Here is a 17477-nt window from a genome sequence, read left to right as displayed (position 1 = left end):
GCCATGCTACAGCCCGTCCAAGCGGCCTCGTATTACCAGGACCACCGACAGGCCCCAAGGAAATCAGACGTGTGGCGGGCACCTGATCGCCGTCCCCTTTGCTTTCACTGTGGCGAAGCTGGGCACGTCTACCGACAGTGCTCCTATCGAGAGCTCGGACTACGCGGATTTTCAACAAACTCGCCGCGACCTAGGTTCGGCCAGCGTCCTCCGGAAATTGAACAATACGTTGCCCAGCAGTGCGGATCCCCATCAACTCGACACCAGTCACGCTCCCCTTCGCCGCGGCGGTTTTCTCCGACTCGCCGTACGTATTCGAGCGTGGTGCGGGGTCGGTCGCCCAGCCCGCGCCGGGAAAACTAACCACAGCGGCCTTCGGGGGCGAGGCCGCTCAGTCTGGACGTACTCAAGGACCCCTACTGACGCGTACACGGACCGACGATACACCGACGACGACAGTACCCGCTGATTACAGAAAAAGAATTTCCTTGGACATTCCTGTACTGCTCGACGGTCGTGAATTGACAGCTTTAGTGGACACTGGAGCGGATTATTCTATAATCAGCGAAAGACTGGCCACCCTTCTGAAGAAAGTGACGACGCCTTGGAATCAAACGCCAGTTCGTACAGCTGGCGGGCACATCATCACCCCACTCGGCATGTGCACGGCAAGAATACAGATTCGTGGCTCCACGTTTGTTGCCAGCTTAAGCATTCTCCCTCAGTGTTCTCGAGACCTAATCATCGGTATGGACTTTCTCAGGGAGCACGGAGCTATCATCGACATTCGAGAACGCCTCGTCACTTTCTCGACAAAGAGCGCCGCAGCGACGACCAACACCATCCACCCTCGAGCACCTCTTCGTGTCATCGACGACGCTGTCACGTTACCACCACGTGCAAGTGTCGTGGTTCAGGTGGCATGTGACAGACTCTTATACGGTGAAGCGGTCGCAGAAAGCAATCGCTCTCTCCTGCTTTCTCAAGGTGTTTGCGTAGCAAGAAGCCTTATTGATCTCCGTGATGGCCACTGTGAGGTTCTTGTCACGAACTTCAGCTACGAACACCGGCACCTTTTCCCCGGTACTGTCATCGCCTACGCCGACCCGATCGCCGATGTCACTGAGTGTTTTGTTTCCGAGGCAATCGACAATGCTGAACCACCTATACGCAACGTCGACATTAGTCCAACGCTTCCTGAAGAGAACAAACAACCCCTACGCGAGCTGTTGCTCGAGTTCCGCTCTTGCTTTGCACGGTCGTCGAAGATACGTCAAACGTCGATTACGAAACACCGTATCATCACCTATGACGACGTGCCCCCCATACGGCAACAGCCTTATCGTGTTTCCCCGACAGAACGACATGCGATTCAAACGCAGGTGAAGCAAATGCTTCAAGACGGCGTAATACAGCCTTCATGCAGTCCCTGGTCATCGCCAGTTGTTCTCGTTAAAAAGAAAGATGGCACGCTTCGGTTTTGTGTGGACTACCGGAAGCTAAACAACGTCACAAAGAAAGACGTGTACCCGTTGCCTCGTGTCGACGATTCTCTGGATAGATTGAGGCGCGCGAAGTATTTCTCCTCTATCGATCTGAAAAGTGGCTACTGGCAAATTGAAGTAGATGAGCGGGACCGCGAGAAAACTGCGTTTGTGACTCCGGACGGCCTTTACGAATTTAGAGTACTCCCTTTCGGCCTCTGTTCCGCGCCAGCCACATTCCAGCGAATGATGGATACCGTTCTCGCTGACCTCAAATGGAAAAGCTGCCTCGTCTATCTCGATGATGTCGTTATCTTTTCGGAGACTTTTGACGAGCACCTTCGACGCCTTCGGAATGTACTCGAAGCCATTCGATTGGCTGACCTTACACTCAAGCCAGAGAAATGCCATTTCGGTTACGAGGAACTGAAGTTCCTTGGTCACGTCGTGAGCGCGGCAGGTGTTCGGCCCGATCCCGAGAAGACTGATGCCGTAGCTGCTTTTCCCACTCCAACCGACAAGAAAAGTGTCCGACGGTTTTTGGGGTTGTGTGCCTATTATCGACGTTTCATTGAAAATTTTTCGAAGATTGCAGAGCCGCTATTTCGCCTTACACGTGACGACGTGCCATTCCTCTGGACTGATGAACAACAGACTGCCTTTGCGGAGCTCCAACATCGATTGTCTTCTCCTCCTGTGCTCGGTCATTTTGATGAGGATGCTGACACAGAAGTACGCACTGACGCCAGCAATATCGGTCTTGGAGCTATCCTGGTGCAACGGCAAGACGGAACTGAACGAGTTATCGCCTACGCGAGCCGCACTCTGTCACGGGCAGAGTCCAATTATTCCACCACAGAGAAGGAGTGCCTCGCGGTTATTTGGGCTACTACAAAGTTTAGGCCGTATCTCTACGGGCGGCCATTTAAAGTTGTGACCGATCATCACGCTTTGTGCTGGTTGACCAACCTCCGAGACCCTTCTGGACGATTGGCACGTTGGAGTCTGCGACTCCAGGAATTTAACATCACCATCGTATACAAGTCAGGTAGGAAACATGAAGATGCTGACACGCTATCAAGAGCACCTGTTGAATCTCCGAATCCTGACGAGGAAGACGACAGCGCCTTCCTGGGAGCCCTCAGCAGACCGGACCTGCTCGCTACACAACGATCGGACGCTGAGTTAAGGCCCATAATTGATCACTTAGAAGGCAGCATCGCGTCCATTCCTCGCCCACTTTCGCGACGGTTGTCATCATTTTGCCTTCGAGAGGGCATCTTATACAAAAGAAACACAGGTGCCGGCGACAAACCACATCTTCTAGTAGTGCCTCAAGCCCTTCGCGACGACATTCTATTAGCCTGCCACGACGAGCCGACTTCTGGTCACTTGGGTTCCTCAAGGACTCTGGACAGGGTACGGCAACTGTACTACTGGCCTAGACTGACCGCTTGCGTCAAACGCTACGTGAAAGGATGCCGTGAATGCCAGCGCCGAAAGTCACCACCCTTCAAGCCTGCAGGCCTTCTACGACCCATCGACCCTCCGCGTACGCCGTTTGATCAAGTTGGAATGGACCTTCTTGGACCATTTCCCTTGTCTTCCTCCGGCAATAAGTGGATCATTGTCGCAACTGACTACTTGACGCGTTACGCTGAGACGAAGGCACTACCACGCGGGACAGCATCTGAAGTTGCCCAGTTTTTTATGCATCACATTGTGCTTCGGCATGGCGCACCATCATTCATCATCACTGACCGAGGGACGGCATTTACGGCGAAGCTTCTGGACGACATCTTCAAGTTGAGTTACACGAGTCATCGAAAGACCACTGCATACCACCCTCAGACTAATGGTTTGACAGAAAGACTAAACAAAACATTGGCAGACATGCTCTCTATGTACGTCGATGTGCAGCACAAAACGTGGGACGAAATCCTGCCGTACGTAACGTTTGCGTACAACACTGCCACACAAGAAACTACACGTTTTACGCCGTTTCGCCTCGTTTATGGTCGAGATGTTCAAACTATGCTCGACGCCATGATTCCATATGAAGACATCGATCAGCTCGACCAGTTAGCTCCTGACGTCGAGGAGTACATTCAGCGTGCCGAGGAAGCCCGTCAACTGGCCCGTGTCCACATACGACAGCAGCAGTGTACCGATGCCATAAGGTACAATCTTCACCATCGACAAGTTACCTATGAGCCTGGTGACCAAGTTTGGGTTTGGACCCCCATTAGACGGCGAGGCCTCAGCGAGAAACTCCTGAGCAAGTACTTCGGACCATACACGGTACTAAGGCGTGTAAGCGACGTGAATTATGAAGTGGTTCCGGACGGAGACCTACCATCGCCCAAGCGCCGTTTACCACGCGCAGAGACTGTACATGTCGTCCGCCTCAAGCCGTATTTTGCACGGTGATGTTAAGTCTACCGGTGAAACAAACTTTTGTTTTTGCTGTCGTCGCGTCGTCCTCCAAAGAACTGCGAAGTGTTTTTTTTTCTATTTTTCTGTTCCCGACGACAGAACCCAATTTTTTTTTGCCTCGATCGTGTGCATGCCCGTATGTGTGCTAGCGCTTTTTCCCTTTTTTTTAACGTCTTACCTAATGTGCGTACTTTCCGTGTACGTCTTGTGTTTGAGCATCGAGTCGATGCTTCATAGGGAGGGGGAATATTGCCGCCTGGTGTTATGAGCCAGCGACCATTCAGCATTGCGTGCCCAGCAAAACGGCGAAGAAGACGACGAGGTCAAGGATCCCGCGCCAGCTGGAGAACCGTCGCTTAGTGCTTGGCATTTTTTCGTCTCTGGCTACTCGTACTGTCACTTACTCCTGCTTTAGCACGTGACAATATATATATATATATATATATATATATATATATATAGGTAGCAGACAACAGCGTACGCATGCGCATATGTACTAGTTGCTAATCAAATGAGACAACGAGACGTGTAATGGAAAGTTAAGGTGATATCGAAGTTGAAAAAACGACCATGCATAGCCAAAACATTTTTTTTGTAATTGCAAGATTAAAATTTCATCTACATCGGGCCACCCTCTGTGTCCCGTTTAAAAAATCGAATTCTTTTTTTTTTTGAAAGATCGATTGAAGGCGCGCTAACACAAGCGTTCCCCAAACTAGCGATCTTCGCGGCTTCAATAATCTCACGTGTTGTCCGCGTTGGGCTTCTTCCTATCACAGTGCACTGTTTATAAATGGGACTGCACCCATGTATTCTGCAGTGAAAAGCCAGATACCCCACTCCTCCAGTTCACACATTATTTGCTTGTTCACTCAACATATCATTTACCCACCTTCCTGTTTGGCCGATGTATTTTCTTGCCGCACAACAGGGGCAGTTCATACACGATATTGCTCTGACAAAGAACGCAGCATCCCTTGTGATTTGTCCGGCAACTGGGCTTCCCAGAACCACAGTAGCTGGCCTTGCACAAGTTGGACAGCTTGATTGGCGCTGAAAAGATCACGCTTGCATGTGCGTTATTGCCAATCTTCTGCAGTCTGTGCGAGATATCGTGGATGTACGGTATTATTGCGCGTTTCTGCTTCACTCGCGCAATTTACGGTGAAGTAAACTGCTCGTCCTGTCGCCCGCGTTTTGCGGTCTTAAGGAGACCTTTGGCCACAGCTGTGATGATATCCTGTGGAAAACCGGCCTTGTCAGGAGATCCACTTGCGCCAGAAAACTGGACAAACACTTGTGAGGACATGAGCGGCGAAGCGCATTCATTAGGGTTGATTTTCCGATGCCCCTCTTAACCAACTTAGAGTAGCCCAATGAAAATTGCAGTAGCGGCTTGTTCGCCCTTGGTTCATATGCCCAGCACAGCTGGTGTGCCTCAAAAACATTCTTATATCGAGGAATCGCAAGGTACCATCCTGTGGCGTTTCCTGCGTTTCATGCGTAACAGTGAGTGGTTGTAAACACTTGTTGAAAAGATCTAGCACTTGCGTAACATCAAGACAAACCTCCCCGCTAGGACTTGGATCGAGAAGCACAAGGTAGTCGTACCTATACACCTTTTTTACATTTGAGTTTCCTAATCTGGCATCCAGTATCCTGTTTACACGAGCAAGATAAAGGTCACTTAAAATTGGCGCAATACAGGAACCATTGCAAATTCCTTGCTTTTGAAGATAAACACTTCCATCCCATTTGGAGTACGTCTCCAGCTACTTCCGTGACGTTGCACCAGCGCCGAGCCGACACCGTACTGCGAAGCGTCTGATGTTATCTTTGTTTCTCTGCCGTCTCGAAGATTGCTAGAAGTGGCGATTTACTGAGCTCTTTGCATATAGCCTCCCACTCACTCTCATGATTAGGCGTCCAGTCAAACGCAACATCGTTTTTATCAACGAACGTAAAATGGAAGTCCACTGAGAGAGCGACGTCACGTGTTTGCCAAAGTAGTTGATAACGCCTAAGAGCCTCTGTACCGCTAGCCTGTTCTGTGGTGCCGGCATTTTCAGCAGAGCTTCGACCAAAGCAGGGTCAGGACGTATGCCCCTATTGCTAATAATGTCACCAAGAAATAAAACTTCCTCAACACCGAACAGGCATTTTGACGCATTAAATATCAGCGCCGCTTTTGCAGCTGCTCGTAGTGCGTTTCTCAGCCTATCATCGTGTTCTCTGGTAGCGCCCCAAATGAGCACATCATCCACACAAGCACGCACACCCGTCAGGCCATCGAATATCTCATTTAGCGCCTTCTTAAACTCTTCGCTTGCCAATGAAATGCCAAAAGGCAGTCGAAGAAACCGGTAACGGCCAAAGGGAGTGCATATTTTGGAAGACTGCTCATCCGGAGGGATCTGATGAAGTCCGGCGTTAGCGTCAAGGCGAGAAAATATCTTTGCGCCTGCCAGCTCCACTTCTATGTCTTCTCAGCGGGGCATCTGATAATGCTCCCTCTTAAGGGATTCATACATCTTTCTCGGGTCCATGCATACCCGCAACTTGTCTTTTTTAAGCACGATGACCAGTTGGCTTACCCAATCTGTCGGGCTGCTAACTTTTTGAATGATGCCCTCCGCTTCCATTCGCTGTAGTTCCGCATGGAGAGGCTCTCGGAGCGCCAAAGATACTCGTCTGGCTGGCTGGACGACGGGCATAGCATCCTCGCGAAGGGTGATCCTGCATTCGCGCTTTACACGGCCTGTTCCCTTAAAGAGCTGCGGAAATCTCTCGACGACCGCTGATCTGGTGCTCGTTGTTACAACATCAACATTCCGCTCGATAAGCCACAAGTCCTCGGAGGCTTTTAGGCCCAGGAGGGCGCTGTGGTCTTTCTTAACAACGAAAAAGTCAGTGTATATCTTAAGGTCGCCAATCGTAATGTGCGTCGAAAATGTGCCGCGCTATTTGATGACGCTGCCGCTATACGATCGTAGAACTGCGCGACTTGTCTCGAGCGAACCGGCTTTCAATTTTCGAAAAGCGACTGAGGTAAAAGGTTTGCCCACAGGTAACGCCGGAAGAAGTAAATGAAGCCTTGGGAGCTATGCAAAGGGGGAAGGCAGCTGGGGAGGATCAGGTAACAGCAGATTTCTTGAAGGATGGTGGACGTATTGTTCTAGAGAAACTGGCTACCCTGTATACGCAATGCCTCATGACTTCGAGCGTACCGGAATCTTGGAAAAACGCTAACATAATCCTAATCCATAAGAAAGGGGACGCCAAAGACTTGAAAAATTATAGACCGATCAGCTTACTGTCCGTTGCCTACAAAGTATTTACTAAGGTAATTGCAAATAGAATCAGGAACACCTTAGACTTCCGTCAACCAAAGGACCAGGCAGGATTCCGTAAACGCTACTCAACAATAGACCATATTCACACTATCAATCAGGTGATAGAAAAATGTGTGCAATATAACCAACCTTTGTATATAGCTTTCATTGATTACGAGAAAGCGTTCGATTCAGTCGAAACCTTAGCAGTCATGGAGGCATTACGGAATCAGGGTGTAGACGAGCCGTATGTAAAAATACTGAAAGATATCAATAGCGGCTCCACAGCCACCGTAGTCCTCCATAAAGAAAGCAACAAAATACCAATAAAGAAAGGCGTCAGACAGGGAAATACGATCTCTCCAATGCTACTCACAGCGTGTTTACAGGAGGTATTGAGAGACCTGGATTGGGAAGAATTGGGGATAAGAGTTAATGGAGAATACCTTAGTAACTTGCGATTCGCTGATGATATTGCCTTGCTTAGTAACTCAGGGGACCAGCTGCAATGCATGCTCACTGACCTGGAGAGGCAAAGCCGAAGGGTGTGTCTAAAAATTAATTTGCAGAAAACTAAAGTAATGTTTAACAGTCTTGGAAGAGAACAGCAATTTACGACAGGTAGTGAGGCACTGGAAGTGGTAAGGGAATACATCTACTTAGGACAGGTAGTGACGGCGGATCCGGATCATGAGACTGAAATAATCAGAAGAATTAGAATGGGCTGGGGTGCGTTTGGCAGGCATTCTCAGATCATGAACAGCAGGTTGCCATTATCCCTCAAGAGAAAAGTTTATAACAGCTGTGTCTTACGAGTACTCACGCACGGGGCAGAAACCTGGAGGCTTACGAAAATGGTTCTACTTAAATTGAGGACGACGCAACGAGCTATGGAAAGAAGAATGATAGGTGTAACATTAAGGGATAAGAAAAGAGCTGATTGGGTGAGGGAACAAACGCGAGTTAATGGTATCTTAGTTGAAATCAAGAAAAAGAAATGGGCATGGGCAGGACACGTAATGAGGAGGGAAAACAACCGATGGTCATTAAGAGTTACGGAATGGATTCCAAGGGAAGGGAAGCGTAGCAGAGGGCGGCAGAAAGTTAGGTGGGCGTATGAGATTACGAAGTTTGCAGGAACAACATGGCAACAATTAGTACAGGACCGGGGTAGTTGGAAAAGTATGGGAGAGGCCTTTGCCCTGCAGTGGGCGTAAACAGACTGATGATGATGATGATCATGAGACCCTGTGTCGATATTGAAGTTGATGTCCTTGCCTTCAATATTTGCCGTTATGATCCAGTCCTGGTCACTGCTACTATTTCCGATGGCGACGTCCAACACATTGAAATCGTCGTTTTGGTCCAGCGTCTTCGAATCGTGCTGTACCTCACGGATGGTTTCTCTTGTTTCGCAGCATGAGGCAAAATAGTTACGCCCCTTGCACAAGTAGCACGTTTTTCCGTAGGCTGTACAGCGCCGTGCTGCATGTGTTCGGCTGCAGCGGGAACATTTAAAGACCTGCCGTGGTCCTTGCGCAGCGCTTCGGCTCGACGATGCTACAAGCACGTGAAGTTCCCCGTCTGTTTTCCGCCACAGCGCGTTCTCGCGTGCTGACGTTTCCGCCGCCTTGCATAGAGCAAAAGCTTTATTCAGGGTAAGCAACTTGTCCATTAGCTTCTTCTATCGGGGCTTCGGGGAATTAGTACCAAATACAATTTGGTCCCGCACCATCTCGTCCATCATTGTTCCGCAGTTGCAGAACTGTGCTTTCTCTTCAGCGCGCTAAGGAACTGTTCAAAAGGTTCAGCTTTGTTCTGGAGTCGAGAGCGGAAGACGTAACGCTCGTGAATTATGTTTTCTTGCTCTATGTAGTATTCCTCAAATTTATCTATGACAGCCGTATAGTCTTGCTTGTCCTCGCCTTCGCTGAACGTGAAGTTATTGCAAACTTCGAGGGCCTCGTCACCAGCCACGCCGAAGAAAAGTGCTGTCTTCGCTGCCTCTGACCTCGGTTTTTGAGAGCATTCCGTGGCGGCGAGAAAGAAATCAAAGTTTTTCCTGAACTGCTTCCAAGTCCTTCCTTCGTTGGTCACGAGGCCCAGAGATTCCGGTGGCTTGACGTACTCCATGTCCTTGGTCTTCTGTTGCAGGCATACATGACTTCAGTATCCCACTTCTGACACCATGCATTGACCGGGTGCCGGTCGAAGAACCCGACATCATGCGTGTCAAGACAACAATGAACTCGTGTTTATTGCGCTGGGCATTTTATACCAGAGCGAGGGAAAGGGGGTAGTGGAAATAGAGGGCAAGGAAATGCACGTGTAGTTACAGCACGGAAAGATAGCTTGTGATCGTTCAACTGATACGATACAGATAAGTTGGCGGTACCACTTGAGAACCTGTTGCAGTCGAAATAATTAAGTACATGAACGGGCTATGGCGCTGCGCGGCTGAACACCAGGTAAACGTTCGACCCGGCCGTGCCACATTTTGATTGAGGCGAAATGCAAAAACGTTCGTTTGGATCAACGTGAATAACCAGATATATTGTCAAAATTTATCTGGAGCGCCCCACTACGGCCTGCTTCATAATCAGATTATTATTTTTGCAGGTAACACCTCAAATTTTAATTCTTGTAATACAGAGCCGAAGTGAAGATTGATCGCCTGCTGACTGTTCTCTTTCTCTACACGCCTTCTAGGACAGGTCCTGCGTGCCGGTGCTCAAGGAGTTCCTCCGCTTGGTGAAGGAAGAGACGCATAGTGCCGTTCCGGGCTCACTGGTCATCTGGTACGACAGCGTGGTGCGAGACGGCAAGCTCGCCCATCAGAACAGGCTCAACAGCAAGAACGTCGTCTTCTTCGATCTGTGCGACGGCATTTTTCTCCACTACGACTGGACAGAAGAAATGCTCGAGAAGTCGGCGCGATACGCACATTACCGCAAAAGCGACGTCTACGTTGGCATCGATGTGTTCGCCCGAGGCACCGACTATCCCGGAGGATTCGAAACGTACGCGGTAGGTCGCTTTCGGCTGTTAGGCTCACGCGCGCTGCCAACTGTCTGAAGCAAACATACAAACGTACTTTTGTGCGCTATTATCCATAGAAGCAGATATGCTGCCACAGTCCACGCTAATATATTGACGCGTATATTCTACTTAGAAGACAACGACGATGGAGGCAATAACGGACTCCGTGTAGTGAGTAACTGAGATTGGGGAGAGGACGGAGAACACGTCTGTCCGTTCCGTTTGTTTTTTGAACAGGTTGTCCTGTTGTCCTTGAACGTCTCCCTGTCTTCTGTCCACGTTGTACCGCGACACTGGTGGAGGCGCTGCGTACTGAGTTCGCCTGATGCTCCGGAGTCCTTCTGGGAGTCGTTCATCTAGCCCGGAGGCATCGTCACCAGTTGCGACACCCGTGCATCGCTTTAGTCGCCGACTGCTAGGCCTTTCCCTGTAGTTTTCCCCTCTTCAACCACCTCTCTCCGGCAGCACTACACATATCGTAATGGTCGAAATCAGCTCACCGCAAGCACCCCAAAGCAGCCGGTTTCCCAGTCCACAACAGGTAACCGTTCTGCATCCACTGGTTCCCGATCGCTATCGCGGTGCAGTCTTCAAAGACATTGAAGACTGGCTTGACAAATATGAACGCGTCGTACAGATTAACCAGTGAACTGAGCAGCAAAAGCTCTCCCACGTCTATTTCGCCCTTGACGACAGTGGCCGTACTTGGTACGAGAACCGTGAAGATAGCCCGACGACGTGGAATGACTTTCCGCAGAAGATCACGAGTACTTTTGCAAGTGCCGACCGGCGGGACCACGCCCAGCACATGATGGAGCTACGGGTGCAACAACCTAATGAGTCGGTCACAATGTTCGCCGAGAACATGGCCCGCCTCTTCCGACCGGAACATGACCGAAGATAGGAAGTTGCGCTACCTCATGCGAGGTTAAAAGAGCAGTTGTTCGCGGGGCTTGTGCGGAATCCACCAGTCACCGTCGCTGACTTTATAAAAGAGGCTACGGCTGTTGAGCGGGCCCTTCATCAGCAGTGCAGGCAGTACGATCGACTGTCCACCAGCAATGCAATCAATGCCGCCGCAGTGACTACCGAGTATCAGAACTCCTTGCGTGAGTTGGTCAGAGAGTTCATCAGAGAGGAAATTCAAAAGATCCTGGCAGCGACACTAGATAGACCCGTCGCGTCAATCGCCGAAGTTGTGCGTGATGAAATCCGGCAGGTGTTCCCGGTAACCGATCTTCAAGAGCACCAGCGACCCCTGAGTTACGAAGCCGCTGTCAGATGTCCATCACCGGTTGCAACCACATCACCGTGCCACCAACCTCCAACAGCCGCTTCTTTGTCGCCGCCGCCAGAGGATCTTTCGAGGCGCGTACCCGTTATGCCGCTACAGTCACACCAGCAGCCGTCGTTCGCCGCCCCTTGGTCAACGCCGCAAAACGACGCTACGGCATGGCCTCAATTTCGGAATACCGACGTATGAAGCACCGTTGATAGGCGACCACTTTGCTTTCACTGCGGAAGCGCCGGCCATATTTCGTGTAATTGCTGGCATCGCGACACGTCATTTCGACCTCATCGTCCGTGGTCCTACGGTCGACGTGCAAATGACGATTCCATGCTACGCCGCGACGACGTTACTTTTCGGGAACCTCCAATAGCGCACCCGAATTACGAATTCGTGCCCAACGATATGTCCGATTTCGGCCATCGGTCACGTTCTCCAACCCCTCCACGTCAGATGGCTTCACCTACTGGACGTACTTTTGCTGACCTCCAAAGACGAAGGTCGCCCATCCCACGCCGGGGAAAGTGAAGGCGGCGCCCTCGGGGTTAAGGTTGCAGGCACGCCGCTAGACAATAAAAAGCCCCCAACACTGCCGCTGCAGAACACTGTGAAGCCGATAAAACCTAAAAATTGTGAGCACCGACATTGATGTTTTGGTGAACGGACAACCAGTGACAACGTTAGTCGACACTGGTGCCGACTTCTCTATAATAAGTCAGGAACTCGTCCTCCGCCTGAAGAAAGTAGAGACGCCATGGACGGGCCCTCATATAAGGACGGCAGGCGGCCAATTACTGATGCCTACTGGAAGATCTACTTCTAGAAATAATATCGGGGATTCTTCTTTCGTGGCCGCTTTCATCGTTCTGCCTGTGTGCTGTAAATATTTGATTATTGGAACGGATTTTCTGAAAGAATATGGCGCCGTAATTAACATTTCCCGATCGCATGGTGACGTTTTATAAAAGTCCAGGTTTAGACTATTGCTTACCGCCGCAACGACAGTCCTTTCGTCTAACAGAAGACGACGTTGTCATCCCACCTCGATCATGTACCCTTGTTTCGGTAGCATGTGACGTACCGTTTCATTGCGAAGGCGTTGCCGACCAAATAACCACGTTATTGTTCACTCATGGTATCTCGGTCGCACGAGGAATCGTACATGTCACCGAAGGGCGCACCAACCTGTTGCTAACAAATTTTAGCACAGAGCGACGGCGCCTTCCGAAAGGCACGGCTGTGGCTTATTTTGACGGTGTTGCCGATGTCCGCGGCTGCTGTTCACTACTCGAAGAAACGCCTACGCAAGACCCGGCTCCTGTACTTGATGTCAGCACTGCTTTTTCGCCACACGAACGAGAACGGCTTCTTACGCCCTCTGGCCAAATTCAGCGACTGCTTTGCGTCGACATCTGGCTGACTGAAAAACTTTATTGGTCGAAGTATTGATAGGGACCGGGTGGATCAGTCCTTAAGGGGCCGTTCCTTATTAAGACTATAGGTGGGCTCCTCATTACAGAAGCCCATTGGCTGTAGCCGCGACTCGGACAAGGTCGACCAGGGCCTTCTGGCTCGCCAGGTCGGAGCAGCCAAGCAGGGCCGCCTCCCAGTCGTCCCGGGTAGGGTTGGGTATAGGGGGAAAGTGCGGGGTTGATTGGCATGCCCACACCATGTGGAAAATGTCCAAAGATTTTTCCTCACAGTGCGGGCACTTCCCTGTGCACGCAGGGTCGAAATGCTTTAGGACTGCTGGGCACAACAGCGTTTTAGTTGACGTCCAGCGTCAGTCAGACACCTCTAACAAAGCACCGAATAAAACAGAGGATACGGCAAGACCAATTCACCAAAATCCTTACCGTGTTGCTCCCACAGAACGCGAAGCCATACAACATCAAGTGACAAAAATGCTTAAAGACGACGTGATCCAACCTTCAATGAGTCCCTGGACATCTCCTGTAGTTCTAGTCAAGAAAAAGGACGGCAGCTTGCGTTTCTGTGTGGACTACCGAAAACTAACTCACGTGACAAAGAAAGATGTGTACCCGCTTTCCCGTATAGACGATTCACTCGACAGGCTTCGACACGCGCGTTACTTCTCTTCAATTGATTTGAAAAACGGATATTGGCAAATCGAGGTAGACCCGAGAGACCGTGAAAAAACTGCTTTTGTGACACCAGACGGCCTATACGAATTTAAGGTTTTGCCTTTCGGCTTGTGCTCTGCCCCTGCTACGTTCTAACGCCTCATGAACACTGTGCTTTCAGGCCTGAAGTGGAAAACCTGCTTAGTATATGTGGACGACGTCATCGTGTTCTCCGCAACATTTGAAGTACATCTAGAACGGCTTGAAGCGGTTCTGCAGTCCATCCAGTCCGCCGGCATTACCCTGAAACCGGAGAAGTGCCACTTTGGCTTTGCGGAACTACAGTTTCTTGGTCACGTCGTCAGCCACGCAGGTGTCCGCCGGATCCTGAAAAAATTGCCGCCGTCGCGCAGTTTCCCATACCATCCAATAAGAAGGCTGTCAGGCGCTTCCTCGGCCTCTGTGCCTATTACCGGCGGTTTATTGCAGACTTCGCTCATATCGCGTCGCCATAACTCGCCTGACGAGAGACTACGTTGCTTTTGCATGGGGCGACGACGAGCAAGGTGCATTCAAGGACTTGCGGGAACGTCTCCAGACACCTCCAGTGCTTGCTCACTTTGATGAGACCGCTCCTATATTACTCCACACTGATGCAAGCAATGTTGGCTTAGGAGCAGTTCTTCTGCAACAGCAGGAGGGCACAGAAAGAGTACTTGCCTATGCAGGTAGAACACTCTCAGGCACAGAGGCTAATTACTCCACGTCTGAGAAAGAATGCCTCGCCGTAGTATGGGCGGTTATGAACTTTCGCCCATATATGTATAGCCGCCACTTCACAGTTATAAGCGACCACCATTCACTGTGTTGGTTGACACACCTTAAAAATCCTTCGGGACGGCTGGCGCATTGGACCCTATGCTTGCAATAGTTTGACATGACTGTCAAGTACAAGTCGGGGAAACGGCATACGGATGCTGACTGCCTGTCTCGATCGCCGATAGAGTCGTCTGCTCCACCCGAAGAAGACTCGGCATTTCTTTGTGTGCTGGACACATCCACCATCGCGCAACAACAACGGGATGACACTGAGTTGCTTGAACTCATCAATTACTTAGAGTGCAGATCTGCGAAACCACCTAGAGTTTTCGCAAGAGGAATGTTGTCGTTTTGTTTGCGGGCGAAAGTACTTTACAAATGAAACTCTTCTTCGACCGGGTCCCCCTATCTGCTCGTCATTCCTGCAGCTCTTCGTACGGAAGTACTTGAAGCCTGTCACAACGAGGTGACTTCTGGTCACTTAGGCTACACGAGAACGCTGGCCAAAGTGCAGCAGAGGTACTACTGGCCTAGATTTACCACCACCGTGAAACATCACGTTCGCACTTGCCTCGAGTGCCAGAGGCGCAAGTCGCCTCCGTCAAAACCAGCCGGCCTCCTACAACCCGTCCAGGTTCCTCGAAGACCATTTGGCCAAATCGGAATGGATATATTGGGCCCACTTCCTACTTCTACTCCAGGCAATCGCTTTGTTGTCGTCGCAACCGACTATCTCACACGTTACGCTGAAACAAAGGCAATCCAGAGAAGTGCAGCAGCCGAGGTGGCGCGATTTTTCATTGAGGATGTTGTGTTGCGACACGGTGCACCAACCGTCGTAATAACAGACCGAGGAACAGCATTCACGGCTGCACTGTTAGATCACGTCTTGCTGCTAAGTGGGACGTCTCATCCGAAGTCAACCGCCTACCATCCACAAACCAACGGATTCATTGAACGCCTAAACAAAACAATTGAAGACATGCTCTCCATGTACATGGATGTTGAACAGAAAAATTGGGATGACATCCTACCTTATATCACCTTTGCATACAACACGGCGAAACAAGAGACAACGCGCATTACTCCGTTCACCCTGTTCACGGACGGGATGTACGAACGATGTTGGATGCAATGCTTCCACACGACTTCGATGACGCTGATACGGACGCCGATGTGTTTACGCAACGCGCAGAAGAGGCTCGGAAGCTCGCACGCTTGCGGATCTGCCAGCAGCAAGACTACCACGCAGGGCGCCATGATCTTAACCGTCGAATGGTCATCTATGACGTGGGCGACAGAGTGTTGGTTTGGACACCCATACGTAAACGACGCCTCTCCGAGAAGCTGTTAAGACGCTACTTCGGGCCATATCGAGTATTGCGCCGACTCAGTGATGTCACGTACGAGGTCGTCCCTGATAATGCCAGTTGTACGCGGCGCCACACGCATTGTCCTGAACTTCTGCACGTTGTCCGCATGCAGCCGTATGTGAGCGAATAACTATGCGAGAGACTCTTACTTCCGCGAGTGACATTTCTGGTTTAGCATCGGGGCGATGCTCTTTTAGGGAGGGACAAATGACGCGTGTATTCATCTGTACGAACCGGAGATCCGGCGATAGCCGAGCAGGTGGCCATTGCCTTGGCGATGCTTGATGACAGCAGCGACGTCATCTACAGTGACTCCCGGTTGGCCATTAGGGCATTTCAGTGTGGAGTGATCTCAGAACAGGCTTTTCGGCTGCTTCGTAAGGCAGGTCTGGATAGAATCAAGTATCACTTGCTTACTTAGTTCCCAGCCCACGTTGGGCACATGGCGGGTGTCCCCACGAACCTCAATGAGACGGCCCACGCTGCCGCGCGCGCACTGACTTACTGCGCTGGCGCTGTAACGGCCGAAGAGAGAGTTACGCATGGCAGGGACGCGCCTGCTACTTATAATGACCTTCTTAAACACTTCTATCTCTCGCGGCGACAATACCCTCCTCCTCACCCCAAGCTCACTAGGCCTCAGGCACTGACATTCAGACTGTTGCAGACAGAAACCTATCCCAACCTGTTCACGTTACATGCGATATACCCGGAGATTTACACTGATGACACGTGCCCTGCTTGCGGGGATAGATCAACACTTTCGCACATGCTCTGGGGATGTATCTCTATAGCAAGCCCTAACCTCAGCTCAGCTAGGTGGGAGGCGGCCCTCCGCAACCCACTCCTGGCTGAGCAACGTTGGGCTGTCCAGCAGGCCCACGATGCGGCTGGCAGGCTAGGCCTGTCGGTCCCGACATGGGAGCGGCCCGCGACGTGCTAATACGCGTTCTGCAGGACTGTAAAATAAAAGTTGCTCAATCAATCAATCAATCAATCAATCAATCAATCAATCAATCAATCAATCAATCAATCATTTCTTCTTAGAAGACAACGTCGGACCCCGTCTAGTGGGTAGCTGAGATTGGGGAGAGGACGAAGAAGACGCGCCTCGGCTCCGTTTGTTTTTTGAACAGGTTGTCCTGTTGTTCTTGAACGTCTCCCTGTCTTCTGTCCGCGTTGTACCACGACAATATAAAACTGAAGGCGTTAAAATCATAGCGTGAAATGACAAGTTCAAAGGCCCAATGCACAGAGGAGACGCGATAAGCACTGCCTGCGATTTTACCTTTTCTTCCAGCGCTATCATTTTTACTTTACGAACCAACTCGCCCAAAAAGTATAGAACAGACAGCGAGAATAACATGGGCACAGAAGGGACATGTACTAAGGACGATTACAGAGTTCCAACTATATTTTAGAAATTTCATAACACAAGAAGCGGCGCAATATAAACAGACATATTTATGCGAGGCGTAACTTTGAAAGTGGTTTGGATCAGAGTGCAAAGGCATATATCCGGTATTCTAATTCACATTAAGAGAAAAAAAATGAGCTGGGCAGGTCAAGTAATGCGCAAGTTACATAACCGGTGGGCGAGTAGGATTACAGAACGGGAACCA

General features: G+C 50.4%; 1 protein-coding gene across 1 annotated transcript in view; it reads left to right on the top strand.

Moving 5' to 3' along the window:
• Positions 1-17477, top strand: part of LOC142588525 (cytosolic endo-beta-N-acetylglucosaminidase-like) — a 118890-nt gene that overhangs the window by 77371 nt on the left and 24042 nt on the right. Inside the window, exon 3 of the mRNA XM_075700358.1 lies at positions 9962-10279. Coding sequence (XP_075556473.1) covers positions 9962-10279 — 318 coding nt within the window. The remainder of the gene's footprint in view (positions 1-9961; positions 10280-17477) is intronic.

The sequence above is a fragment of the Dermacentor variabilis genome, chromosome 7, assembly GCF_050947875.1.
Source record: "Dermacentor variabilis isolate Ectoservices chromosome 7, ASM5094787v1, whole genome shotgun sequence".
Lineage (NCBI taxonomy): Eukaryota > Metazoa > Arthropoda > Arachnida > Ixodida > Ixodidae > Dermacentor > Dermacentor variabilis.
This window is presented reverse-complemented; position numbering and strand designations above follow the sequence as displayed.